Raw genomic sequence first — 27,920 nt, 5'->3', positions numbered from 1 at the left:
TATATAGTACGTTGCCAATATTATTAAATGTTTATTTTAACTGCTGGAGTAACAGTTAGTCAAAGAGGGTCACGTGACGAGCGCGGAAGTTGTTGTATTTACCGCCAGGGCGGAGTGAGTGAGCCACTGGCTGGTCAGTCAACAGCAGCAGCCGATCGGTTCAGTTCGGTTCAGCGGCTCCAGGGCGACTTCAGTGCTCAACTTTAGTTGTGTAAGTCCTTAACTTTCGCCCAGCTGTTTAAAAACGCCAAAGCTCGGCACCGCTGCAGCGCTGTGATTCTGAAGCTGTGTGTGGACGACAGGAACAGGTCAGTATTGGTTAGGTTAGGTTTGTTATTGGGCGATTTAGCTGCATTTATTAACGATTCATTGCAAAACGTCGAGCGAGTTAACTCAAACCTGTGCTGATGCATTAGCGTACACTGGTCTGATTACAGTAAATAAGTATGTTTAGTGTAGGTTAGCCACGTTGTTGCAGTGAGGTCCCTGTTTTATGTATGTATACAGTGTCTGCATTGGTCGCCAAACAGGTGCAGAAGTAGCAACACAACTGGTGCACGTTCAGCTCTATAGCACTGGTTTACATTGTAATTCCGATATAATTAGTTAACCTAGTCATCGAAATCTGTCATCTTTTTACAGTGTTCAGTGTTTTATTTAAGGGGTACCGCGCCCTCCTCTTCTAAGGGGGGTGTAGTGTGTGTATGTGTGTGTGTATATGTGCTGGCTGCAGTTGAGGAGCTTTCTCAATAGCTTAGCGAAACCCACCTACCATGCATGCAGTAAAAATCGTTACAAGTTAAGGGAAGTGTTCACTTATGTTTTTATGCTTTGTGCAGTAAGCTAGTTATGTAGCTGTTAACCTACAGCTGCTTTGAGCTGTTGAATCGACCTACCATTTGCATATTTCTAACTGCAGGCAGATAAAGCCTAGAGAAAGAGAGAGCTATTTATTTTTAGTTTTGTTATAGGAGTGGTTCACTAAAAAAACACACACAAATGTCCACATTTCCTCCCTTCTGCAAAACATTACAAACAAACCAATCAGCCAAAATGTGTTTGGTATGCAAAGCTTTTGTAGATGAAAAGCTGGTCAACCAGAAAAGAACATGCTCTATGCTGGTAATCTAGCTGCTTAATCAGCTTCTGACCAGCATGGTTTATCTTGTCTGAGGCGTACTGGTTGACCTGCTTGATCATGTTGTTTATGCTTGTCAACCAGCTTAGTCACACTGGTTGTTTGGTTTATACCCTCTGTTATACCCTATTACACGATGATCAACCAACTTCTTCAACCAACGACTTAAATCGTGCATTGAATGGTTATTTGATAATGCAATAGAAGGACTTCTTTTTTTGTTCCAAAAAGAACCATTTTTCTATGAGGACTGACAGAATACCCCTTTCGTTCATGTCTAATACTGATAATGCATCCTTGTGTGTTTGCCAATACCAAATTCCCTTTATTAACTGAGCTGATAATGAAATGCATTTGTCTGAATGCACTTTGCCTAACACAGTCATCTAAATACCATCACGCTTAAATGTGATTCACTAGAATTTGACTTCCCAATGAAGCCTAGAATGCTTGTATGTAGGCTTGAGTTAGGATAATCATTAACATGATGGTTTAGACTAATGGATCATACTGACTTTTGCGTTTATTTCCAACAATATTCACTCCAGTGATTTTGGTCATTGTTGGGTTGATAGCGAAATTCAGTATTGGAACAGCACACTCATAGTTTGTTTTAGAGATGGTTAAAGTGTAAAGCTTTTTATGTTCTAAAGAATACTGTTCTAAAGGCAGTTACTTATTTACCGCTCCTTGAGATCACACGTTTCTTTAAAGAACAAAATAAGAATACAATTGTGTGAGAATTATTTTGAATTCTTTTAAATGTAATTTGGATAAGAACAGTCATGCAGTCCATTTCAAAACTAGAGCAATATGGTTTCTTTTACACAATGCAACATGTCCAGAATTTACATGGATGAGCCAGTGTTGCATAAAAACAGACACTTCCTTCCGTAATGTAGTCTGTGGGTGTGATCATAAACTAGAGCAGCAACAATAATCATTTTAGGAAACAAAAACTCCCTGAAACCCACTTCAGGAAGTGCTTGACTTCTTTATATTTCTACTAAAGCTCTGCATACCAGAGCGAACAATAAGACACAAAAAAATGAAATTCAATATTTTGGGTACACTACTATACAAAAGTCTAAACAAATTGCCAGATGTTTTAGGACATGCTGTTTTAAAAAATGTTAAAATGTTTAATGCAGAATTCTGACATGACACAGTCCGCATTTTTATGTTTGGGGGAAAAGTTAGCACTCCTTACAATGCAAGACTGTAAAGCATATTGGTGATAGTCTGTATTTTGCTGTTATTGAGTAAACTACAAATTTAATAGAATGTCAAATATGATTGAGTAATATCAGTAATGTATACCATGGCATTTAAAAGAACCTCTCCAAAGATGAAAGTCTCAGATATTAGGCTTTATACTTCAAACCTGAGTACTTTGAGCCTCAGTTAGCTGGAATGTGGTTGGTATTGTGATGTTTGGCCTGCTAGCTAGATAAGTTAGGCACAAGTTACTCCAATATCAGTCTCAACAAGTTGTGACCAAAAATCATGTTATTAATGTATTATTTGGGCTATTCATAATATAATTTCCACCAACAACAATAATATTAATAGAATTAACAGCTAAAGGCAAACAATGTTGTGATTAATTATAATATTAGACAATGCTTCTCTTAAAATAGAAATATTAGCCATTCCAGTGCATTTATAGGTGCTCTCTAAAAAAAATACATTAGTTAAACACTATAGTCAATACCAGTACTGATAGCATGCATAAGTGGTTCAGTAGAATAAACACACCATAGCAGCGCAAACCATGTGGAAATGTTCTTTCTGCTTATTTGTCAGACTTGTCTCAGGTGGAAGCAAGAAAGTAAATACAGGAAGAAGGTCTTATATTTCTGTTCAGTTTAACATGGAGCAACACCCGACATGGCATTTATTCATAACTGAGCTAAACTTTTTAGCCATTTAGCTAAATCTTGCAGAATACAGCAGATAGTTTGGTTTGTTCCACATCTGATCACACTATTTGCATCTGCCTGAATTAGTTGCACTAGGGTATAAATGAACCGGAAGCTGATATAGCCACAGCAGGTGTTGTCAGGCTGACCATTAAACAAGATGTTATGGCACAAAAGCAGTGCAAGCAAATAATTATCTGAACTAAGTGCACAACACCACACTTACAGTAATACCATATACTGCTGTAAGATTTAAAGATGGTATGAAAGTGGATACTGCCTAGCCCTGATGTCAAGTCATGTATACAAAAACTGCAGCTGATGCACAGCAGGATCACAGAAAATGTAATTAACCCAGAGCCCACAAGTAGGTGTACCTCTCAGTGGTTTAAATAAAAGGAAATTGAGAAAAAGTCATAGACATTGTTAAAATAAAATAAAAAACTGACATAAATCTGACAGTTTTGCAATGCTTTAAAAAAATTAGATACTAATTAACATCTACAGACAGCAATTGGTTGCAGTCATTGTTGCGTAGTTCAGGAATTCAGCCACAGTAAAGTTTTACAGTTATGACTAAATCCTTAATTGTTTTTAAAAACAACTCTCTTGTAAATGGTTAATGCTTTTATTCAAGGTCAGCATAATGCTAATTTATGTTGCCATGAGATCGGTGTTATTGCTAAGATTAGTGCTGCACTTCCAGTAAATTAATTAAAGTTTGATTTGCGCTGATTGTTTCTGTGGTATTTAAGGTTGGCACTTCTCTTGACTTATTAGTCTGGAGTTAACACAATTTTAACTATTATTTTTGTTACTGTTAAATCAATTATTTAATAGTTTATGCAGGCTATGTGCACTGACATGCCACATGGACACTGGACAGAAACTAGTGTTGTGTACAATGACATGTCCTGTGAAAGCTAAACTGTACAGACCTGTCGGATGTGAATGTGAATTCTGCCAGAGGCTCTCGTCTGTGTGCATGGACAGTCACAATCATTACCACAATCAGTACCCACTATCAGGCCTTGCTTGAAGTCTGATAGTTCATGTAGCCTTGCCATGAGCATGCTATCCAGTATTCAGCGTAACTCACAAGATAACACCTCACAGCTTGTAGATGTGAAAAATCTTTGCCAATGCATTGTTTTGCCTTTTAGGCTAGTGATGTCTTTTTTGTAAACTGGAACATGCATTAACCATAGATATTGACCTATATGGTCAAAAGTCAACACATATCACTATAATCTGTATAATCTGTGTGAACATGGGCAGATTCTGACAGGAATCATGGACTCCGCTGCAGCATGATCAGAATGTTTTATAAACAGGGCTGATGGGTTCCATAAGGGAAAATGTTATGCTGTCACTTGGTCTTGTCTGGTCTTGTCTTCTTTTTAGCAGCTTGACAGCTGTCTGAGCTTGTTTTATACCCTTGCTGGTTGTTACAGCTCAGAATAACAAACAGCCTTCATCAAATCAGCAAACATAGACACAAGGCTAGGGATTTTATTGAATGCTTGTAATGATTTTGCAGTTTTTTCTGGCTGGACAAATTGTCATTCTGAGCTGAAACCGAATATGTCTTGCAGGAAGAGTGGAGTATGATGTGACCTTTCGCTAGTTTATTTTGTTGGACATTAGCCTGAGTTTTTAATAAGTATGTTGTGCTAAAGTTAAAGAGCAGTGATTAAAATATACAGTGTTGGGGATATGCTTTAATGCTGGAATCACATCAATATACAGATAAATAATTACTTAATTCAACATTGGTCCAGAATTGGGCCCATATTGGCGCAACCCTAAAGAGAAAGTTAGGCAAAAAAAAAATCTTCATGACACGTATTTGTTAGTTTTCAAAGCAGTGGTCGTGACAACAATGCCATTAGGCTTCTTTTGTAGCTTTTCTTTTTAAAACACAGATTTAAATAATTAGTACATGCATTTTCAGAAACTAAGCATATCATTTTAAATGATTGAGCAGTAAGAGTGTTTCTGCTCAAACAAACCCTGATGTAAAATCACTATTTTGTGTCTGAATGTTGTCTGCACTTATTCTAAAATCAGTGTGTAGCTGATAAAAAATACTTACAATATGGGATTGCTTGAATAATTTTAGAAATTTTATGAGATGGTTAGTTGTGTTCTTTTCACAGTACCTTTGGGATTGTTGTTTCTTTCATTTTATTCTACATCTTCTAGTAGAACATGAGGCATGACAACTGTATTTGATAAGCTATTGGCAAATAAAGCTTAGTATTCTTGTCTCCAGTTTAATCCTCCCACAAAACAGCATTTCAGACTGATCTGCTGCAATCAATTAATGTCATGTCTGACTGTTAATACATAACACTTGTATTGGGCTGTCTTAATTTACTGGATTTTAAAACTACTGAGGTAAGTTTAAGTCTGTTTTTATCTGACCCCTTGATTATTCAAACAATCAACAACAAAAATCAATGGATTCAATGATATTCAGTTCGATCAGTAGTGTCAGGTATGTACTCCTGTTCAGTCAATAAACCAAACTTGCACAGTATGTATGTTCAGTAGGCCAATCTCTTACAGTGGTCCCTAAAGGTTTTATGTCCATGGCTTAAAAAGTGACTTTGCAAGGGTATGTAGGACATTGCCCTAGTTTCCAGCACATGCTAAATCTAGGCCCTACAGTATTATTAGGTAGAATATGATTGGTCCGTATTGCTGCAGCTTTGAAGACCCATGCTTGTGACTGAAGGTCACAATTTGGAAGAATGTGAGATGTAAAGTTTTTCCTGTTTGGTGAATAGGACGCCTATCTTTCTGTTTGTGTTTGCATTATTTTGCCACATTCTTCAACTCCCTAACTTGTCTCAAAATTATTAGATTGAGCACAAACACTCCAGAAAACACAGTTCCATTGCGACTCAGCTCAGTGCCTGGCTTAAGGCATGGTGCCAATTGATTTCTGTTTGTCTGCTACAGAGAGTCCTATTCTATTGGCTGTACTTTGACACCGACACATCTGTGTCTCAGCAGTGGTTGCAAATTAAAGTAGATAAATGTATTGATTTGAAGGGATGTCCACCAACATTTGGACACATACTGTATAATGCTGATGGAAGCTGGGGGCAGTATTTGATAAATGACTAACTCAATAAGTCAGAGCTGTTCTTTTAGACTGTCATTATGATTTATAGGTTCTCGTGTATTAATGACCACATAGATGAAAAATGTAAATCACACCACCGCAATAAATACAAGTCATGATTTGAGCTCTCCATTCCTGACAGCTGTACACAAGCAAGTAATATTCCAAGGATTTTATATAAATATGATTTGTGTGAGATCATATGCAGCATCATTAAAGTTTTGTAGTACATTAGCAGTGTTCCAGCCTTAAGTGGCAATGATGGGGTGTCATTCTCCGTATCAGAGTCAGTTAAGATTGTAAAGCTGTTATTTCATGGAAAAATAAGAACATTCTTTAGATATGACTAAGAATACAGACAAACGTGAAAGTTTGTAAAATAAAATGTATTTTTGATTTAAGAAGAACTTTTATAAAAATGCTATGTGCTGAAAAATCCGTAATAGTATGTGTGTGGCCATCTAGCTGAATTTCTTACTGTAAGTGAGATAAGTGAGAGAGACATTGAATAGATAGATGGATAGATTGATCAAAACCATATACCTTAACCTGACCCCTTAACCAAACTGACACCTATCAATATACTAAGTGTATGCTCCTATAGGCATGTTGGCCTTGGTGTGGCAGTCACTGATGCCTCTTTGTGTGATGTTTGTTTCCACTGGTCAGGGACAATTGCACTGTGATCTAAGGCTGTATTGCTTTAATGAAGTGGACAGTGTGTTCTCACAGTTAACACTGGCAGCTCTCTTTCTTTGGTGTGAGGAGGAGTTGTGGTGTTCTGTCTTTCTGGATCTTTCTCTCACATTCTCTCTCACATACTCTCTCTATCTTGCTCTCTTGTTCACTCTCTCACTTTCTCCTACTTTGTTCCTTTCTTTATTTCTGCCTTCCTTTGCTTCTGCTTCGTTTTAGCTTTCGATCTCTATCTTTCTCTGTCCAGTTAAAGATCAGTCTTCCATAAAAGGTGGGGTGAAATGTGTATTCATGTTTTTTGCATACTGTGGTATGTGTGTGCATGAATGTGTGTGAGAGAGAATGAGTGTGTCTACTGTACCTTCAGCTCAGTGAGAGAGCAGCTGGCTACGTGAAGTGAATTATAAGCAGCCCTCAGCAGTTCTTCATCCTCTTTTGGTCACAGCCAACTCTAATGAGACCCGGCCGGGAAGAGATAAAACGCAATAAAACTGCCTCTCCAGAGGGCCAAAGAGGAAAGAGACTGAAAGGAGAAGAACAAGATTAGCATATATATTTTCTAAGCAAACTGCATTACTTTGAGGATTTGTTCTTTCTTTAGTTTTAGTGATCTACAAACAATCTGTTTTGTCCTGGAACAGGCAGAGACTTCAGGGTCTCTTTAAAATGATGTTAATGAGTTGTTGATGTAATCCACGGTTAGCTAGTTAGTTATGTAAAAAATGCAACAAAAAACATTTTCAGAACAGGTTGTTACCATTTAGACCTCAAAAAGGTGGGGAAGGTTTTGAGGTGTAATTGAAGATGTTTGCTGGACTGAACCATTACAATGACATCCCAGAAGTCATTGGACAGCAAAATTAACATTCATTGGGAATGCCCACACCTTTGTAAGTTGTGAGGTGTTCTCTTATGAGTGAGAATAAACCCTGGCCTGGGTCCTCATGGAATTATTTTGTGAGTGAGGCCAGATAGTGGCAGCCATATGTGTAGGAGGTACCATTTCCACTAGTAGTGATAGTGACTGGCAGTGTCGACCTAGAGTTGTCTGTGCAAGAAAACGCAACTCTTTCAGATCTCACATCCACGTTCCATGCAGGAGGTCCCAGGTGCATGCACTGCAGGTCATTGCAGCATTCTTTAGCTTGCATTGGGCATGGCAAAAGTCATGGGACACTACAAGTTTCTGTTCCATGACATGTGGCATGTTGGTTTACTCTCTTTAGGTTGAATGGCAAATAAAAAGAAAATGTAAACATGGAAGTTGAACCATGTTTTTCATGTACTAATGGTATCTGTGACATGCTCTATAAAATAAATTATAAAATATCATATTTCCCACATATAATTTCAACCTGATCTTCTAGTAACTGCTGATTAATTCTTATTCTGTGGAGCAGTTGAACTACTCTTGCTTCACAGAATGTTCCACAAAACCAAGAGCCATTAAGAGCTGCATTAATCTAATCCTCTTAGTGTTTTTATTGTGTACTTTTTTCTAATTTGCAGTTCTGTGGGGTGGCTGTCATGCTGTGATGTCCAGCACAGCTGGGTAATGTAATGAAACATCTAAGCAGCTGACATTGGGTTTGAGTTGATGGAGACAGAGCAGGCTTGGCATGTGCCAAGAAATGGACTACTGTTTCTTATAAACATATTTACTTCGTTGAATTCTGCCCATTGGATTTGCTTTGTGTTGCCTTTATTTTCAGGAGGTGTGTTTTATTTTATTTATTTATTTTTTTTTCAATTTAATGTGCTGGCTGGAGTATGTTAATACATAAATCTCAATATTCTTTAAATATATGGGAGGTTGTGGAAAAGACAAGGGTGAGATGTCAGCTGAGATGTCCTCTGGCAGGTTCTAAATGTAAAGATGAGCACTCTTGAATATCCCATTTTAAAAATCAGTAATTTGATTACCTCCCAGCACTAATTGGTAAGTGTTTACTTTTAACAAGTGGATATCATGAGTTTTATTAGGAACACTAAATGAATAATAATAATCTTCTCTCTCTCTCTAGGGTTTTTAGGGCCCGATGACAAAATGAGGCTGTGAAGGTTTCTCTCAGCATACAGTCATGACAGATATGAGCATGGCCACTGCCAAGAAAGGTGAGTATAGATCTACCTGCACTGACATGCCAAAATCATAGGACAGGAACTTGTACCATTGCATATGTCATGTGAGCTTAGAAAGCTTCACTGACCAAAGGGAAATGCATGTAAGTTCTCCTGCATTCATTGTGAAATTGATTCTCTTAGAGTAGCTTGTCTATTTGCATGTGCAATTCTAGCCAGACACTGCTGGTGATGATACCTATGGTTCGAGGAATGTTAAATCCGACTCGAAGTATAAACTCGGACGGCTGCTTAGGGTACTTGTGCAGGCTACGCTGTAGGCAATGCATTGACAACAAAATATAAACTAGCCTTTACTACGTTAATCTTAACTTTTTGAGTGTATTAATGAAGACTATTATACTGTGTTTTATGTTTCTTAAACCTGAAGCAGTACCTTATTAGATTCCAAGGCATACTTTTTTGAGTGAAGGCCACTTGCAAATGCTCCAAACAAAGAACAAGCACTCTAAAAATAATCCAACTTTATCCAGATGAAGGCTATTGAAAATACCACTCAGCTTATCCAGCCGTTTGGGAGACCTGCTGTGTTTTGTTTATGAAAAGGAGACTTAATAGTAATAACGCTGACTGTGGAGCAGTAATAGATTTTAATTTATTTCTTTTTATATAATGCTTATTATTATTATTATTATTATTATTTATTATTATTATGGCTGCTGGATGCTTTATTATTTAAGAGAAGGGGAAACAGTGCTTTGTGTGCTTGAGGAAACTGGAAATTTCTGTAGAAGCTCTGAACCAAATTGCATCCCACAACTAAACACAGACAGTGTCTTAGTGTGGTTTATCGCAGTTATCAGCTGTTCTCGTTCTCGAACTCACACTCCGGCCATTCTCTGGAGACTCATGTGGACATCAGTGACCGGGGCTTTCTGATTGATGATTACCATGGCAACCAGCAAGAAAAGGAACCAAGGCTGAATATTTCCATGCAGGGATGCACTGGAATTAATTGTTTTGTCTAAAACAGGTTTTCATTAATTTAACCAATTGTTTTTCGCACCGTAGCAATAAATATTACATATATTGCATTATTAAATATGTCATTTATTTTTCTTACAAAACTATAATTTTGCCACTCAGCTAACAGCCTTTCCAGAGACTTTATTATTAACCAAACCAGCCACTGACTGCAGTGTGAGTTGTTATTTTTGGTAAGGCTAATCATTGTGCCTGCTAATAGATAAAATCCCACTTTTCAACACAGACCCATCAGCTTTTTTTTTTTTTGCTTAATCAGAGTAGGCTCAATAAGGAAGCCCCCACTTGATGTGGAGATCTGCACAAGCACAGTATATATAACAACCCAAAAACAATCTATGTTTTGTGTGTTATTGAGCCGAATGCTAGAAAAGGGTCTCTCCCTATTCTAACAATTGGGGGCTGGTCTTTTATGACTAGAAATAACTATGGCTGTGATTCATAACAGGCATGGTTATGTTAAAGCGGTTTATATGTGACGCTAACTGCTTTTCCGAGCTGAATTCCTTGCTCATAGCTGGGGACCGGTTGAAACACGTGACTGTAAGAATATAGAGCGCCCTTCTATTTGTTAATAGCTTCATGCTAACTCTGATATCCCTCAACTGCAAAAAAAATCCTTGTGAAAACACTGCAGAAAAAAATATTGTACAGGGTGTGTGAATTGTGCTGCCTTTTTACTTCTTTGGCTGAAGCCCAAAGGTGCTTTTTTCTGTCAAATATGCAGTGCATCCCTATGTAGTATTCTAGTGCTCAGTACTCTTTCTGGCAATCAGTCTGCCTCCCTCTCAACTACAAACTCATAGTTGTCACCACTAGCAGCGGTCAAAAAATGAGCAGATGGGGTAATCCGAATATCCATAATTGTGTAACAGGAGACAGGCTAACTAGGTCAACACCAAAAACTGGTAGATCCAGGAGAAACCCAGAAAAAGACAATATAAGGTCAACAGTATGGCTCAGTAATGCAGCTGAACACACAAAACAGCGTGTAAACTGACACTGACCAAATAGGAGCAGTGTCAGTGGTCAGGGCAAAGGGACAACGTAAGACTCCACAGAAAGATTCCAATAAAATCTAAAAAAATGTTCACAGACATTTTCTTACCACGTTATCCTTTCTAACCTTTTGTTAATCTTGACTGGATCCTGTAAAATAAGACACATTGTGTCCAAAAAGAAGTTTGGCCTAAATTGTGCAGAATTAATGTTAATTTAAGATGAAAAACCTTTGGGGTGCTGGGGTAGAGGGAAAAAAACTGGCCATTTCTTTCAAATGTCTGCATTCTTTGGAAGTCTTTATTGATCTATTTGCTTGTGCCAGGAGCAGCACAACATTATTTTGACCCTTGACACACATATATCTTTAACTCAAATTACATTAAATCTACCTCTGTATGCAGTTGTGATTCATTTGCAAATGAGCAATTGTGTTCATGGCTGTGACTTAAAACTGCCTGTAGTATCTATATATGGTTTATATAGAACATTATGCCCACAACTAACTCAGGGACTGTATGTACTTTGCACTTTAACCAGAGCTCCCTCCACTCTACTAAGCTGTGTACTGTTTTTCTCTACCTAAAAACCCCAGATGCCATGCTCATTAAGACACTGTACAACAACAGACATTCACATCATGTACCTTTCCAATTACATACACAACATATTGCTTTTTCGTTTTAATATCAGTGTAGTAACTTAGACTGTACATTAGCACATGTTCATTGACATGTTTGTATTTATTGTTTTTGGTGCTTAATATCAACCCTCTTTCATGTCTTGTCTATAGTCTTTTCACTGTTAAACCGCCTATACTGAGACTTGGAAAAGTGGTTTGTCTATTTATCTTTAAAAAATAGTTAATGTGTTAAAAAACAAACAAGTAAACTGGCTTTATTTAACCCCAATAAATACTTAAAAACTGTTTATTTATGAGTTGACTAAATCCAGTTCAATTGCTTTCTATGACATAAATCAGTTTTCTTTAGGTTTAACTGACAAACACTTTTTTTATTGTGACTTTGGTGTTTCATTGTACTGTATAACCCCAAGTTAGTATAATGACAATATTTAATTGATTTGAATTGGAAATATAATTTATAAAAGTGCAATATGTCTAAAGATCACTGGGATGTAGCCCCTTTAAAAATGGAAAGAGCTGCTCTGAAAGCATGTAGCAGGATGAGCAGAAGCTCACAGAATCCAATAGCTTAGCTTCCAAAAGCTACTTGTTCATGTGAATTTCACCGCTTTTCTCTATTAACAAAAGAGATGATAAACATGTGGGGGAAGTGGAAGATCTAGAATGGGAGAAAAAAGAAACACCACAAAAGATGGACAGACAAATATGGCAAAAGCTATGTAAATGAGAGAAACAGTATTTTTAAGCATATGAAGGGGGTACACAGAAAGGGCAGCCTTTATAGCATAAAGTACAAAGCTTCTTTACCCCTCTCTTCATGGTGAAATGCATAACAGGATTATTGCACAGCTGTGGACACAGTGATAAAGCTCAGAGTTAAGCCTGTGCTCCAAGAAGTTACACAAGTAGTGAAGTTACACAAGAAGGGACAATTCCATTCAAAATTCTTCATTTGAAAACTAACATGCCATAAAACAAGTTTGATGAAACCCTATTAATGTATTTTCACCAAAACATATTTAACCTTATTAAGAAAAGGTGGCATCTTCCAAGTAATGCCTTGCAGGTCAGGCTAGAAGAGGCATTTTAAGCGTACACCACATGACTTGGAGTGTTTTTCTATAGTTAGTCAGAACAAAGTGTGGTCTTGTAGTCAATCTTTTAGTGGTTGTAGTTTGTACACAACACAAATGATCAGTGACATAAGATCACAAATTAAAAGACTTTGACCATGAGGAACCATCAACAAGTCCAAACATTTGTGCTCCAAAATCACATTTATCATTAAATTACAACCAGAAACTAATGTAATTCTGTCTGTGAAATATTTTATTTCTTCCAGGATGGATTTTTGTAAAGACATATCAATACATATTTTATATTTTACAGATTTGCAGCAAAAACAAATAAAAGAGAAAGAAAAGCATTTGGACAATGTCCTGCATTCTCTTTGTCTGTTGCTAGTCACTGTAAACAGTAACGTCCGCTCACAACACTTCACACAGTACCAGATGTAGAGATGCCGATATGCTCCTGACTTTTGTCTGCAATCTTCAAAAACAGTTGGTGACTGGACAAAAATACAGCCTAAAATTGTGCAGCATGAACCTGGCATTGTTCACTGACTGAAATTTGTTGAACTGTGCATGTGCAGTGATTAAAAAAAAATATGGCTGAAGTTGTGTAGTTTCCTTTGGGTTTGTGTATTTGCTTAGAATATTAGGTTAAAGAAAAAAATAAAAAATAATAATATATATTAAATTTATTTATTAATTATGTTAAAAGAAAAGTAGTGTGAAAGTATATAAAGTATAGAAAGTTTGTCTTGATCCAAAATTTATCTGATAAAATCTCAGCAATCTAAAAATATTTTGGTCGGTCTATTCTCAGCTTGTTATAACAGAATGCCATAGAACATATATTGTTTTGTAGAGGTCTTCGGATGATTCTAAGTAATGTATCTGAAAAATTACATTTTGTTTTCTAACTTGGTTTGGACACGGCACTATATTTGCTGGTTAAAGGAATAAAAAGAAAGCAGTTGCGGTTGGACAGCAGTATGTCTGAATTCAACCTCCGCATTTAACCCATCTGTGGCAGTGAACACACTCACTCTCGAGTGAATAAGTCAGTGAGAACACATACTTTCAGAGTGGTGGGCTGCCGCCTTGCTGCACAGGGAGCATTTGGGGGTTAGGTGCCTTGCTCAAGGGCACCTTGGCCGCAAAAGTTGAGTGAGAAGAAAGCGCTGTTTCTTCTGCTGTGTTTACACACCATCTTGCTTGTATTTACAACCTACCAAGGACTACCACAAAGGTCATTTATGTACTGTGAGAAGAGATATGAAGGATTCTCTGTGTCCTCTATTTAAAGAATTTCCGTCTATAATCATGACCTTCAATTTTATTTATTTATAAAATCTTTATCAAACCGGGGATCCCTTGAGATTAAATCTCTTTTTTAGAGGGAGACCAGATTTAGCTTTGGTTGAAACCTCCAAGCAATTTCATCATTTAATCCACAATTGAATGAGGGCAAAGTGTTCTGTTTGCTCATAGACTCATGATCTCATTTCTTGGTTTATGTTAAAAAAATAGTGTAAAAATATCAGATACATTTTCCTCAAAAAGATTATTAATTGCAGAGAAAGCAGTGTTCCAACTATTCTCATGCGTAATGAGTCTATGTAAGAATCAGTGTGTTGTCCTAATAAGGAAATCAGTGTGTTGTTTGGTTTTGCTGTCTAAACTAGTGATGCCCTGAAACAAATATGGCTGGAACATTCTGGGGACCTGATCACTGACTCGTGACCCTTATCACAAGAAATATTCCTTATGAACTGGAAGTAGAAATAGCTCAGTTGATGGAAATGTTTAGCACAAGTCAGATATAAAACAGGAAAGTGAACTGTTGGATTTGTTTTCTGATATGGAGAGGCAGAGAGGGAGAGCAAGACAAGGTTTAGGCATTGGAGATGATTATGTTGATTATATTGATTATGTTGAGCTCAAGAAAAGGTATGATTGTATAATATGTAAAACTTTTGCATAACCTGAACTAGGGCTGTAAAATATTTGCACCACTGTATGTATTGATAATTTAATTATTGTACAACCCTAGCCTGAACACAGATTTCGAATACTGTACCCTTGTGTACAGTGTTGTGAAAAAGGTGTTTGCCCCTTGATGATTTCTTATTTTTTAGCATGTTTGTCAGTTTGTCTTTAGTAAGGGAGAAAAAAAAAACCTACATGGCCCTGTGGGAAAAACGGATGCATTAACTTAACATTAACATTAACATTAAAATTGTGTTAATTGTGTTGCCTTTTATTAATGTTTAAATTTGTTTGATGTTCTAAAACATTCAAGAGTGACAAACGTGCAAATAATAAAAAAAATTAATCACGAAGAGGGCAAACAAATTTGAATAGGTTTCTAGTTCATGGTTTACTGTGTACTCTCACTCCTCACACTCTCAGAATTCCTCCTGTTCTTGCTGGTGTTATTCTAAAACGTCCTGCTGTAGCATCCATATTTACAGATGATTAATAAATAAAGCTTTGCCAGTTTATTACTGTAGACTGATGATGATTATGTGCTGAGACAATCCTCTTAAGCTTCTCTAGCCCATCATTCTTCTTCAGAAACATTGTAAGGAGATCACAAGAACACTGATAATGTACTTTACATTTCTCTCAGAGGCTTTACAGACAGGTTGTTCCAAGTGTCATGTAAGATTTCAGAAATTATCCCTTCATTTAAATCCTGTCTTTGACTTAAACAAAATAAAGATTCCATTCACCTTTTTAAAAAGTGCTTTGCCACCTTTTCCAAGCTCAAGATTCAATTCAACTTTTATTTAATAGTTTAGATTAATATTGTGTTTTTACACTAGTAAGCCTGGAGCAGGGTTCATGTGCGTGTTTACATTGTTTATATGTTGTCTGACGGATTTGTTTTTTACTTTAGTGAGTGGTTTTAAGAACTTTGCTATATCCTTTGATCATCACCTATGTGGGCTGCGTTTTACAATACTTGACAAATTATTGTTTTTTTTTTTGTTTTTTATTTGGTGAAATGCCGTTCCAGGTGCCATTCCATCACACTGCTGAATAAGTTTTAAAACTGATTACCCTCAGATTTCTTTTATTTTTGTGTCTCAATAAGTATAAATCTACAGTTACAGTAGATACAAGACTCACAAATATAAGCATGTCAGTCCATACTGCTGTGGGATGTTCATGCACACACAGAGGAGTCGGGTTTCGGCACAACATGACCTCTCTTTTCTTTTTTCTTTTTTTTCTTTCTTCTTTTTGGTCATAAAATGGATGACAACCTGTTTTAAATTCCTGTAATTAAATGTGCTTACCATCCATGAAAGTGCTTTCACACTGAAAACAAATGCTATTTTTTCTGGCCAAATTGGAAAGTTTGCAAGTCTAGTATTGCTGGAAAAAAAAACTAAGTTTAAAAGTCTCCTTATACAAAGCACCACAGCTGAGTGTGAGTTTCTTTAGTAAAAGTCCAAACTATGATGCAGTTTTAAAGTTCTATGTACTATTTCCAAATTATTTTTGTGTTGTATTGGAACTGTCAGACCTACTGTATTTATGAACAGGATTTTAAAGAAGATCTCAGCTCTCTCTAGCAGCTGTGATTCAGTGCATGGGTGTTAATGATTTTCTTTGTGTGTATGTTAATGACTCCACAGTTTCCTCTAAAGCGGGAGGCGTTCGTTTTGCTGAGGAGAATGCTGCTGCTGCTGCCGCCGCCGCCACCGCTCACTCTCATGTACACTTTGACGAGAAATTGCACGACTCTGTTGTCATGGTGATTCCGGAGTCAGATGGAAACTTCCTGGTTAAGGTGAGATTGGCTTGACTGTCCATGTTTATTAGTAAAGTTACTGGCAATATATTTGACATTTAATATTGTTTGTTGTAATTTAATTTTGTAATATAAGGTTACATTTATTTCACTTAAATAATCACACAGTCACTTCAACATGGGTATCAATCTGCCCAGTTAGAAAGCAGATGGCAAGCTTTACTGCCTTGGTGCAAATGGAAATGACAATAGAAATGAAAGGAAATGATTTTGCAGGTGGTGGCCACAGAAAAATACTATACACTATTTATTCTTACTGACTGATTCTTCACTAGTTTTTGCCTTTGCATATTACTTAGTATCCAGTGCAGGCTTTACAAGAAGTCCAGCTCCTCCAGGATGGCAAGTCCATATATAACTAATTTGTCTAATGTCTTGTATCCGTCTCTCAACAGACTTAAAAAGGACACGGACAGTCTATTGGTGTATGTTTTGTCATTTTTGTTATTGCCAACATGGTCTTAAAGTAGTGGTGATAAAAAAAATCATATGTTTAATTTCCGCATTCCTCCAGATACCCTGATAATTGATGGCAGATATACATGGAATAGGATGTAAAATAATTAGCACACTTTTAATTGTGGTATCAGTGGTGTTTCTTATAAATGATTTGAATAAAGAATACATTTGTTGATTTTGTTTTAGAATCCATGTCACTTGATCCCGGAAATACAGCCCATTGGTTATAATGAATAGTGGTTTATTTAGTTAACAACAAGCACTGCATTCTAGCTGTTAAACACGGACATGGTAGTATGATTGTTTAGACTAGAGACGGCAAAGCAGCCTTAATTTGCTTAACTGCAAGCAAATTAATTTGATCATGTCTGTCAAAGGTGTTTTATTCCCATGCATATCAATTTGAGAGCCTTGTTTTGAACAATACAGATCACTGTATTGCTGCTTTCCTACTAATGCCTAAGTGTGTTCTGCAGTGCAAATCCAAAGCCACTTCTAGAAACTCCTCCTGAATAAATAAGCTTTACTTATTCATCTCATGAATGAACCTCTTGGCCTGTCCTCATAATTGAATTTGGAAAAGAAGCTGATAATCATTATGCTGTTATGCGGTTTATAATGGATTAGTTAAATTAAGCCCATTAGGGCAGGCTGTGATACAGCTCTGATCTAGGAAGTCCACCTGGGGCTGAACTCTTGCCAAAGCACAACCCTGCTTTTATCTCGTCTGAGCTCTCCCAGTCGCTCTGAAGGCTGGGAGCAAGGTTGGCAGATTCTTTTCGGAGTCTCTAAACCTATTAATTCTACAGAACCCTGTGTGTTTGTTCTCATTATATCTCCACTCTGCTACCTCAGGCCATGGACTAGTGCATCTCAAAAAATTAGAATATCATTGAAAAGTTACTTTATTTTAGTAATTCAGTTCAAAATGTAAAACTCATATTATATAGATGTATTACCAATAGAGTGATCTATTTTAAGCGTTTATTTATTTTATTGTTGATGATAATGGCTTACAGACAATGGAGAAAAAAAAATCAGTTCTGACAGTGTGGGCAGTGTGCCAAGTCCTGCTGAAAAATGAAAACCGCATCTCCATAAAAGTTGTCAGCAGAGGGAAGCATGAAGTGCTATAAGATTTTCCAGGAAAACACTGCACTGACTTTGGACTTAATATATCACAGTGGATCAACACCAGCAGATGACATGTCTCTCCAAACCATCACTGACCATCAGTAAATTTTGCATTTTATTTGGAAATCAAGAGACCAGAGTCTGGAGACAAAGAATCCTGGGCACCTAACAGAAATAAAAAATATACCAATATTGCAGTCAATTCATGCCTTCACAAAACACAAAATAGCATCTAATACATCCTATATAAATAAATTCATTTTGGGTGTTAGAATTTGACTTTCAATCCAGTATCAAACAGAATCTAATGTGTCTTCTTGTTGAAACATCCCACTTGCTATTTTACATTCATTCGCACTCAGTAATGCACACACCCTACCCACAGGCACTCAAACACTTCGATTCTCATCTTTCTTGGATTGTGGCTGGCTCATGAGTGAGACACACCCACATATTTTGTCTGCTTTTATCAGCTGCTTGACATAATGCCCAAAATGTGTTCCTGTCTGCACCCCGTGTTGCTATAGAGACAGCAGATGAGATATCCGACTTCAGAATCAGCCAGGAGTGTGTGAGTGTGTGTATGTGTGTTGAGTTGTGTAAGCACAATATAAGATGGGAAAAAATGACGCCCCCACTTTTCTGTCTGAACACTATATAGCTGCAGGACATGCAGCAATATGATCAAAATACTGATATTATGTGCATGTTGCTATTGTGATATTTCCTGGTATATTGAAACATGTTAGAGAACCAGTTAGCTTTTCAGCCACCTTGCCCATCAAATACCCTAAAACCTTCTTAAAACAGCTACCAGCAAAAGGTGGTCTAGAGCTTTTGGATCACTATTTGTTTTTTATTCTTTTTTTTTAAGCTTAATATGAAAGTATTAAAGAAGGTCAAAACCACTTTTAGTCTTGTAATGTTAAGCAATATAGCTTGAGTGCAGGATAACTTGAAGGCCTGTCAAAGGGAAGTACAACTGTCATGTTCCAGTTGGTATTAGATTAAGAACAGATAACTGCATCATAACAAAATCCAGATGAACACCTGCTTATGCTGCTAACTGGTTTCAGAAGATCTAAGCAGGTCATTGATGATTATATGGTTGAAACCTGCTCATCTGGTTGTGCTTGCTTACCTGTGCAGGTAAGCAAGGTGGTTGAACAGCTCAACGCCTGACCAGAACAGCATATTATTTCATTTGAGTTTTCTGTTTCATGCTGACGTTAGTTTTGACTCGTCTGATTACACAAATGTAGCTGTAATTGCATGCTCTCCTGTGTGTTTTTATTGTGTATTATATGTATAATTTTTATATGTATATAAAAAGCTGTTTATCCTGTCAGAGGTATTAAGATGCACTGAAGCTCTTATAGTGCAGCTGTAGTAAGTGTGAATACATTACCGGTAGTTACATTTCTGATTAATATGGTGTAACTACACAATTAATAGACACACTTGAAATAAATTGGTGTCAAAAAAGTACTCTTTAGTAGAACAAATGTGAAAAGAGTTATCATATAATTGGCAAATAATATTAAAGGAATACATCAAAAGAGCCGGGCACTCGTTGCCAATGTATGTTGTTGAAACACTGTATTGTGCTTTGTTAGTATGTCTGCACTCTGCAGGGATGTTAATGTTCAGTTTTTAGTATTTTTTTTAAACTATAGTTTTAGAATTACTTTGGAAATGCAAGTGGTAAAAAAGTGTCAAAATGATAAAAAAAAGCCAGATTCATACGCACTGCTCTAATTCAGTGCTCTATGCCTCTATTCCTGTTGTGCTTTTTACAGGTGGGCTTTCTGAAAACACAGCACAAGTATGAGATCATTTTCACACTGCCAGAGGTTCCAGCACTTGGGAAAGACGTGTGTCCTGCTCCAGTGCCCAACCCTTACCTCCACATAAAAGAGATTACACCAGCCCCTGATGGTATGTCTAACTTCAATCAGCAATCAGACCTATAAGATCATGTCATTAGCACACAACGGCTAGTGTAAAAGAATAAGAATATTTGAGGAATTCTTACTTTAGCTTTTTTTTTTTTTTTTTTGCATCTGAAGAGTTTTTAGATCTTTAGATTGTGTTTGTTTGTTTATTTATATGTTTATTTATTCATTCAAAATATAAACATGCTAAGTAAAAGCTTACCTTAGTTAAGTCTGATTACTGTATAAAGAAAGGACTAGCTGATCAATGTAGTAATGCAGTGAAAGAAAGCTAAATATTTTTATTTTCTTCCTTCATAGCGTAGATTATTTTATAGGAATGTGCCAAAAATTGTTGTAGAACTTCATCACAAGCAGCTTCTTCATTAATGTGCCAGTGCAGCACTGATGTGTGTTTACCTTTTGACTTTGAGCAAAGAGGGAATTTGTCATCTGGGTACAGGCAGTGCATTGCTTGCATCAGGATCTATAAACAGCACCTTGGGCTGGCTGACCTTCAGTTAATTCAAGCCAAGCGTTTCAAATTAGCAACAAAACAATAGCAAGTAGACGCACAAATGCTTTTCATTGCAGGCCATTAAACTCAATGAATCATTTATGGTGCATTTGTGAGGCTGCTGTTTACTGTGGCTGAGGCTTTGGGGAACATTAGCAAGGGAGCTGGCTAGCTCCAGGCCTTTTCCATTACACTGCTTCGTATGGCTGTGCATGTGGGACTCAGTGTGTTGAGTAACTGCTGCTCCCTTGCAACCATGATTAACAAGTTCTTAAATTCAGGAAGTTTTTTTTTTTTCCTTTCTACTTCATGGGGTGTCTGACTGATCGGTCACCACCAACCGCCTTGGGTTCATCTCTCGCTGTGTGAAAAACATCTGAACAAATTGTAGAATGTTGATGAGAAACATTAGGAAATAATCTTAACAGTGTGAAAACCATCTGAACAAACTGGAATGCATCTCTTTTATGAGGTGTAGCCAACAGTGATTGTTTGTAAATAGGGAAATTTTGGCTCATGGTTAGTAGTTTCCCTTTTGTAATACTGTTGTCTAATATAATGTGAAAAACAGATTACTCTTGGGAGTTCATGACCTTTTGCTGTGGAGGGAAAGTAATGGAATGTAATATAAAACAGACTAACTTAGTGGAATGTAATGTTGTGGAAATTATACTTGATGGGAAGCAATGTATCAAGTTTACCCCAAAAGAGCCCATGGTGAGGATTGTGTGACAAACCCTTTAATGATGTAAAAATGTCTGTCCTTCACTTTAACTCATGAAGTCCCTAAGTGACATACTGAACATCCTGAGTAAATTAATTAGGTTGACAAACCAAATGCTTTAATGAAATGTTTTCCATTCCACATGTTTCATATAAACAGTTAAACATAGGTTGTAAAATTGTTGTAATTTGTTACATTGAGACCTTATTCTTAATTTACGTACAGACATTTGCTTCGTTTTAACAATAAAAACATGAATAAGCTGCTCCATTAATTTATCTAAATTAAATGTTGAATTCTGTATCAATATTCAGAACTCCCTCTGGGATCTTATGGGTTAAGTGTCATTGAGAATAGAGGATCAGATTTTTCAACATGGAATATCCATCCCCACTCATTCCTCTTTGTAAGCTGATTATACATTTATGTTTTTGTCTAATGTCGCATTCTACAGCCCTCACAATCCTGTTTTCTGTCTCAATTGAGCCTCAAATAACATTACCTCTCCCACCTCTGTCTCTAGGGGGGCTGAAGGTGACGTGTGAGTATATGGCTCACCAGGAGGGGGTGCTGTGCGAGGAGATGCTGATAGTCAGCGAGAGCAAAGAGGATGTGTGCCTAAAAGTCAAAGTTCATGCCCGTGTAATGGGTGAGTTGAGTTATGGGCTTTGGCAGCGCAGCCAGCCTTTCAGTATATAACCTTGTTCCATGAATTACAAGAATGTGTACTTAATTAAAAGCAGCGGTACATTCAAATGAACTTTACAGACTTTTTTTCCAAGGTCACCTAGTGTTTGTTCATTAGATAAAATATTCAAATTAAAGTTTTTTTTTTTATCTAGAAACTCATTTACATACCAATGTATCTGAGCAATGCTTGCAGATTTCATTAAAACATTATCATTATAATAATTTATATGTGTCTTTCACACCAAACATGATGGTTCTCAAGGTTAAATGTAAAAGACATTATTTTTATTTGGCCTCTGCTTAAAGCTTTTATAGACTACATGACTCACTTGGTCAATCACAGTCATCTCTTTTGTTTAAACAAACACTAGATCGATCAAATGGATATCCCAACTTTGTAGTTTTATCAAACTAAAAAAGTTTTATCCCATAAATGTAAAAAAGTTTGAGGTCAGCTGTGTCTAAATAATTATGATACCAACTTTCTTGTCAGTTTTTCTTGGTTTGCCTGATTAAAAAAACAATTATCATCCATAAATAATAATGCAATTGTCTAGATTGTCTAGCATGCAAATGATGCACAAGGCTAACAGATCAGGCAATGTCAAGGCAAGCATACAGCAAAGTAAGTAAGTTTGGTCCAGCTATTGAGATACAGCTATTACAGATATTGCGTAATTCCCAAAAGTACACTACACCATTCGACAATTTGACCATTTTTTGAGAAAAAAATACATATTTACAGTTTAGTTTTTTTTTGTCTACATCCTAATTTCTAAACAACACTATAGAAAAAATATATTTCATATTTTCTTCTTTCAGAATCAGCAGTACTAAATGGAGAAATAGAGTTGATCCTGACTGTCTCTACTGTCCTTGGAAATATTTCTACTAGATTTTGGAGCATTGCTGTAAGGATTGTTTTCAGTGACCTCACCTCACAAATTTTAGTGAGGTCAGGATGTTGGGTGATCATCACCCCACCTCATCCCCAACTCCCTTCTCTGTTCTTCCTAAAAATACTGGATGGAGCACCATCATTCCAGAGAACAATTTCACTGTTTCACAGCTCAATGCTGTGGGGGCTTTATACCCCACCACCCCTATACCTTCTCTTACAAACATTTGGATATACAATGCCTGAGAAAAAACCCTTTAAAGTGACTTCATAAAGAGGCAAGGAGAGGTCCTCAGTGGAATTACATCATATACAGTTTACATATTCACTGCCTTTTTTCTTATTAACACTGAAATTTGTGAACTCTGACAAAAAAGTGTAAAAGACTGAAGCAATCAATAATTTATACAGTGAGAGTGTGCTCCCCCCTACTGGACAGATTTTAAATTACAGACAAAATATGCACTACCACAAAACTGTTCTTTTTACTTTTATATAATTATTTAAAAGGGTGTACAAAATTACAAACATCACAATATGTTCACTCTCACTGGCCATGTTTCAACACCTGCTACTTACTGTAGGTTAGCTTTGTAGGTTTATATTTGCTGACTGTCTTATTTATTCTAACATAACTGTAGGCCTGTCATGATGATATTGTTGTTTTTTTAAGAACAATTAATGTTGCAAATATAAGGATAAAACAATAGCATTTTACCTATTGTAAAGTGCAATAAAAAGTAAATAGAAAATATTCCGAAAAATGAATTTGCTTTTGAATTTGCATAATGTTTTAAATAAATAACACATAAATAAATAGTCATAATAACAATGGGCAATATTTAGATAATGAAAAATGATGGAGTTTATATCCAAATATTAAACAATTAGTCTGTAGTGTAATTGTCATGATGGGCCTACCTAATCATCATTTATTACCCACAGCTGTGGTAAGAGTAGTTTGTCCACTAACCAAAAATGTCCAGCCATTAGTTTAGTCTAACAGCCACCATAAACTGACCATTGATGAAGGGCTAGATGATGATGGACTCAAACTGACCTTTATTTTCTGACTGTACACCTTCAATATACATTGATAATTAAAAGTTTATATACACTTATCATGGAAATAGATGTTATGTCAATGTTGGGCTTTACATTAACTACCAGTTTTCATTAGATTTTTGTTTTAATATATTTTTTTTATCAACACAGGATAAAAAAAACATATATAATATTCTAGATATGTACTGAAATGAAAATGTTTGACTGAGACCAAAAAACTTAAAATATTTGGCCAAAGGTTCTGCAGGTTTTAATTTGTTCCTCCACCTTTCTTATCATTGCGTAAATTAAATAGCTTACATCTAAATTTATTTTCTTGCTTTTTAAGAAAAAAGCTGTTACCTCAAATCTAAAATATTTTTCAAACACTGAACATTGTATTTTTCTTACAAAAATAAAACAAACAATAATATCAAATACATAACATCTCCGAAAGACACAACAGAAAACGCTTACCATCATTTTCACCACAGCAGTCTATTTATGTGTGAAAGTTCTACGGATTAAAGTGATAAAGAATAAGGAATAAAGAATAATGGATAAAGCTCTAGTTTTCTTTAAAGTTGTTATAATGGTTTTTAAAAAACATCTTACCTGAAACAAATTGTTGGTCAACAGTCATTCGTGTCTAAGTCTCCTAATGGCAACCAACCAGACACTGTCCCTCGCCTTCTCTCTTAGATTTTTACTTAAAATATTATTAATACACATTTTATTTTCCTCACTGGCAGCACTTCTCTGCAGGCATGAAACATGCTGTGTGTATCTGTGTCAGCACCAAGTAATTTAAAGTAGCTAAATGCATTCTTTAGTAGGAGTCACTACAAACATTTGGACATAATAGTGTATTTGTTTTTAATCGTCTTGTACAGCATAGTGCAACATGATGGAAGAAGCATAAGGGATGATTTATATTTATATAATCCCAATTGTCTTTTGTTTTTTTCTCTCAGATCGACACCACGGGACCCCGATGTTGCTAGAAGGGGTGCGGTGCATTGGAGCTGAACTTGAGTACGACTCAGAGCAAAGTGATTGGCAAGGATTTGACTAATCATGTAACTTTAAACTTCATCAGTTCAGCATATCTGTAATGTAGAAGTGGGCCTGGAACATTTTTTTTTGTTCTGAAATCTGCCCAAAAATCAGGAGCACTCAGCCCAGTGTTTCCTAATCCTGGTCCAGGAGGCACTCTGCACTGCACATTTTATTACCTGCTCTAACACTCCCTCTGCACCTCGGAATATATATATATATATATATATATATATATATATATATATATATATATATATATATATATATATATATAGCCTCAGCCAGCAGGGTCAGAGGGAAAGGGCAGTAATTCTGTTACAATACATCAGCTCACAGACGACTTGTGCTGCGGCATCACCCTTTGGAGTGATGTGGGAAGAGAGCGAGGCCAATTGTGCTCTCTCATGGCTTCGGTAGCCAATAGCAAACTACAATACTTGTTAATAAGGTAATTAGATTATTAGTGTCTCCAGGACCAGGAGTGAGAAACATGGCCTTAGTCTAACTCTACTTTCGCTTCCTTTGTCCACATATTTTGGAAAAAAATTCAGGAGATTGTTAAAGCATGTTATGAAGCCAGTAATATTTTTTTCTTTTTTTAATTGACAATGGAATCAATAGCATATGGTTGTGAGAGTGTATGTGTGTTTGTGTGCAAGTGTGTGTGCGTGTATATAAATATATATATGTACGAGGCAATAATCAAATACTATGTCCTCTTTTTAAATTTGATAAGGTTGAATATTTGTCTGTTGAATCAAAGCTGAGAACAAATGTGCTATTATTTTATTGTGTGCTTGTTCCTGTGCTTGCAGAGTTTGCTGGCTGATTTGGACTGTTGTACTGTTTTGTATGTAAGTTTAATTGCTTTTTGTCATTACCACCAGAGGACGTATGGACTTGATGTGAATTATCAAGTTCTCTTCAGGTCCAGTAGGGGTCAGTGTTGACCAAAAAATTGGCTTTTTTTGCTGACTGTAGCCATAAGAGCGTTTCAGACAACAATCACTTAAATCAGCAGCAGGGACACAACAGGTCTTCTGGCCTAATATAGAGACTGTGAATGTGAACATGAACATATTCTTTTCTATTTCTTTTCAGGAACTTATTGTACTTAATATATACTGGTGTATATGTGTGTGTGTGTGTGTGTATATATATATATACACACATATACATACAGTACAGGCCAAAAGTTTGGACACACCTTCTCTTTTTTCAATGCGTTTTCTTTATTTCTTTACTTCTTATTCCTTTATTTTCATGACTGTTTACATTGTAGATTCTCACTGAAGGCATCAAAACTGAATGAATGAACACGTGGAGTTTTATGTTCTTAACAAAAAAAGGTGAAATAACTATAGAAAAATATATATATATTTTTCTAGTTTCTTCAAAATAGCCACCCTTTCTCTGATTACTGCTTTACACACTCTTGGAATTTTCTCAATGAAATTCAAGACGTTTGATTCAAAAATGGTTTTCCAACAGTCTTGGAGGAGTTTCCAGAGGTGTTTAGCACTTGTTGGCCCCGTCATTTTTTGTTAAGTACATAAAACTCCACGTGTTCATTCATAGTTTTGATGCCTTCAGTGAGAATCTATAATACTGTGTATATTTAAGTCAAATGCTTCTGATTATCAAATTAAATGCAACAAAACATGGGATGTTTCCAGTGTCAATAAAAGGTCAATATTAATAGGTTTATAAAAAATACACAAACCCTTTTGTCTTTATACCCCATTATTATCCATATGGTGCACTTCAAGGGCTGTCCTAATTATGTTTATTTCAAGTTTGTGGCTTTTGTTCATTTGAATGAATATGCCTAAGTGCCTAAGCCATCGTCCTCTTCACTCTCCCTACTCCTCTCCTGATAACAGCATCTCTTGCTCACCAGTTAAAGTGGAATGTCTGAAGCCTTACTGAAGCCTAGTAATGTAAAAGCCGTGTTTCCATTTTAACGGTAGTATGATTATCTTGACTGTGAAGCGAAGTTACTTGTGTGAGACGATTCTTCACAGGTAGTTGCTCCAAAGCGCCTGTGATCCGAGGCCTCTGTGGATGCTAATTTTGGTGGAATGCAATGGTTTCGGTACAAACAGATTTGATTTGCTTGTCACACGTTTTCTGTCTGGGTCTGTTGCGAATACATATCCTTGTCCTTGAATGCTGTCTGCTGGCCTTTTCTAAATAAAATAAAGATGACTGTTGACTGTATGTTGTCCTTGGACCTATTGTTTTGTTCTACATACTCTGTCCATCAAAGTGTTACAATAAAACAGATGTCTGCCCAACTCTAAAGCCTAGAAGATTGACAGTACTCTAATATAAACAGCAGAACAACTAAATCTGTCTTAAAAATATGTATAAATATAAGAATATTTGAATAAATATTTTATTCTGGTTTTGAATAAGTAATAGCCTCTACTGTCCTGAGAAGGCTTTCTACTTTATTTTGGAGCATTGCTTTGATGACATGATAGCATTTAGTGGCAAGAGCATTAGTATAGTCAAGATATTGTATGGTCACCACCCACCTCATGCCAAACATCATTCACAAGAACAAAGTTCTCGCTGTGCTGAATACTGAGAGGCTTCATATCCTTTTAGCCCACACATGGCATTAGGTGTGGTGCCAATATATTTAGGTATATTCACTATTTATTGTCAGCACTCCTCTATGGGAACTTGAAAAGTTGACCAGGTGTGTATATGTGCATCCGCAGTGGGTGCTTAATTAATTGTATGCATATGTTATATATAGATTGTTCACAAACATTTGGACATATATTTGTTTTTTTTTGTTGTTTTTTTGTTTTTTGCTTGCAGATTTTAATTGTTTTGCAGAGATACAAGCAACCATTTCAATTATAAAAGAAATTACTGTAATATTTAGCTATTTGTAGTT

General features: G+C 36.3%; 1 protein-coding gene across 2 annotated transcripts; it reads left to right on the top strand.

The window, feature by feature from the left end:
* The first annotated feature begins 122 nt into the window (after positions 1–122).
* Positions 123–27,229, top strand: c8h20orf27 (chromosome 8 C20orf27 homolog). 2 transcript variants are annotated; one of them, XM_015602606.3, is made up of 6 exons: positions 123–308; positions 8,914–9,004; positions 16,375–16,529; positions 19,943–20,081; positions 21,842–21,967; positions 24,925–27,229. In XM_015602606.3, the coding sequence occupies exons 2-6, from the start codon at positions 8,971–8,973 to the stop codon at positions 25,023–25,025; spliced, it is 555 nt and encodes a 184-aa protein (XP_015458092.2). In that variant the 5' UTR covers positions 123–308; positions 8,914–8,970; the 3' UTR covers positions 25,026–27,229. The 2 variants fall into 2 exon arrangements, with proteins under 2 accessions (XP_015458092.2, XP_049338799.1); XM_049482842.1 differs by having other exon boundaries at positions 131–211.
* Positions 27,230–27,920: the final 691 nt, after the last annotated feature.

This window comes from Astyanax mexicanus, chromosome 8, assembly GCF_023375975.1.
Source record: "Astyanax mexicanus isolate ESR-SI-001 chromosome 8, AstMex3_surface, whole genome shotgun sequence".
In the NCBI taxonomy this organism is placed as follows: domain Eukaryota; kingdom Metazoa; phylum Chordata; class Actinopteri; order Characiformes; family Acestrorhamphidae; genus Astyanax; species Astyanax mexicanus.
Note: the sequence above shows the minus strand (reverse complement) of the source record. Positions and strands in the feature narration are given on the sequence as shown.

Excerpts from the sequence above, each read along its gene's own strand:
- c8h20orf27 (XM_015602606.3), top strand. The coding sequence starts at position 8,971 with ATGACAGATATGAGCATGGCCACTGCCAAGAAAG. Across the intron at positions 16,530-19,942 it reads ATGGAAACTTCCTGGTTAAG|GTGGGCTTTCTGAAAACACA; the intron begins GTGAGATTGGCT and ends TGCTTTTTACAG. Across the intron at positions 21,968-24,924 it reads AGTTCATGCCCGTGTAATGG|ATCGACACCACGGGACCCCG; the intron begins GTGAGTTGAGTT and ends TTTTTCTCTCAG.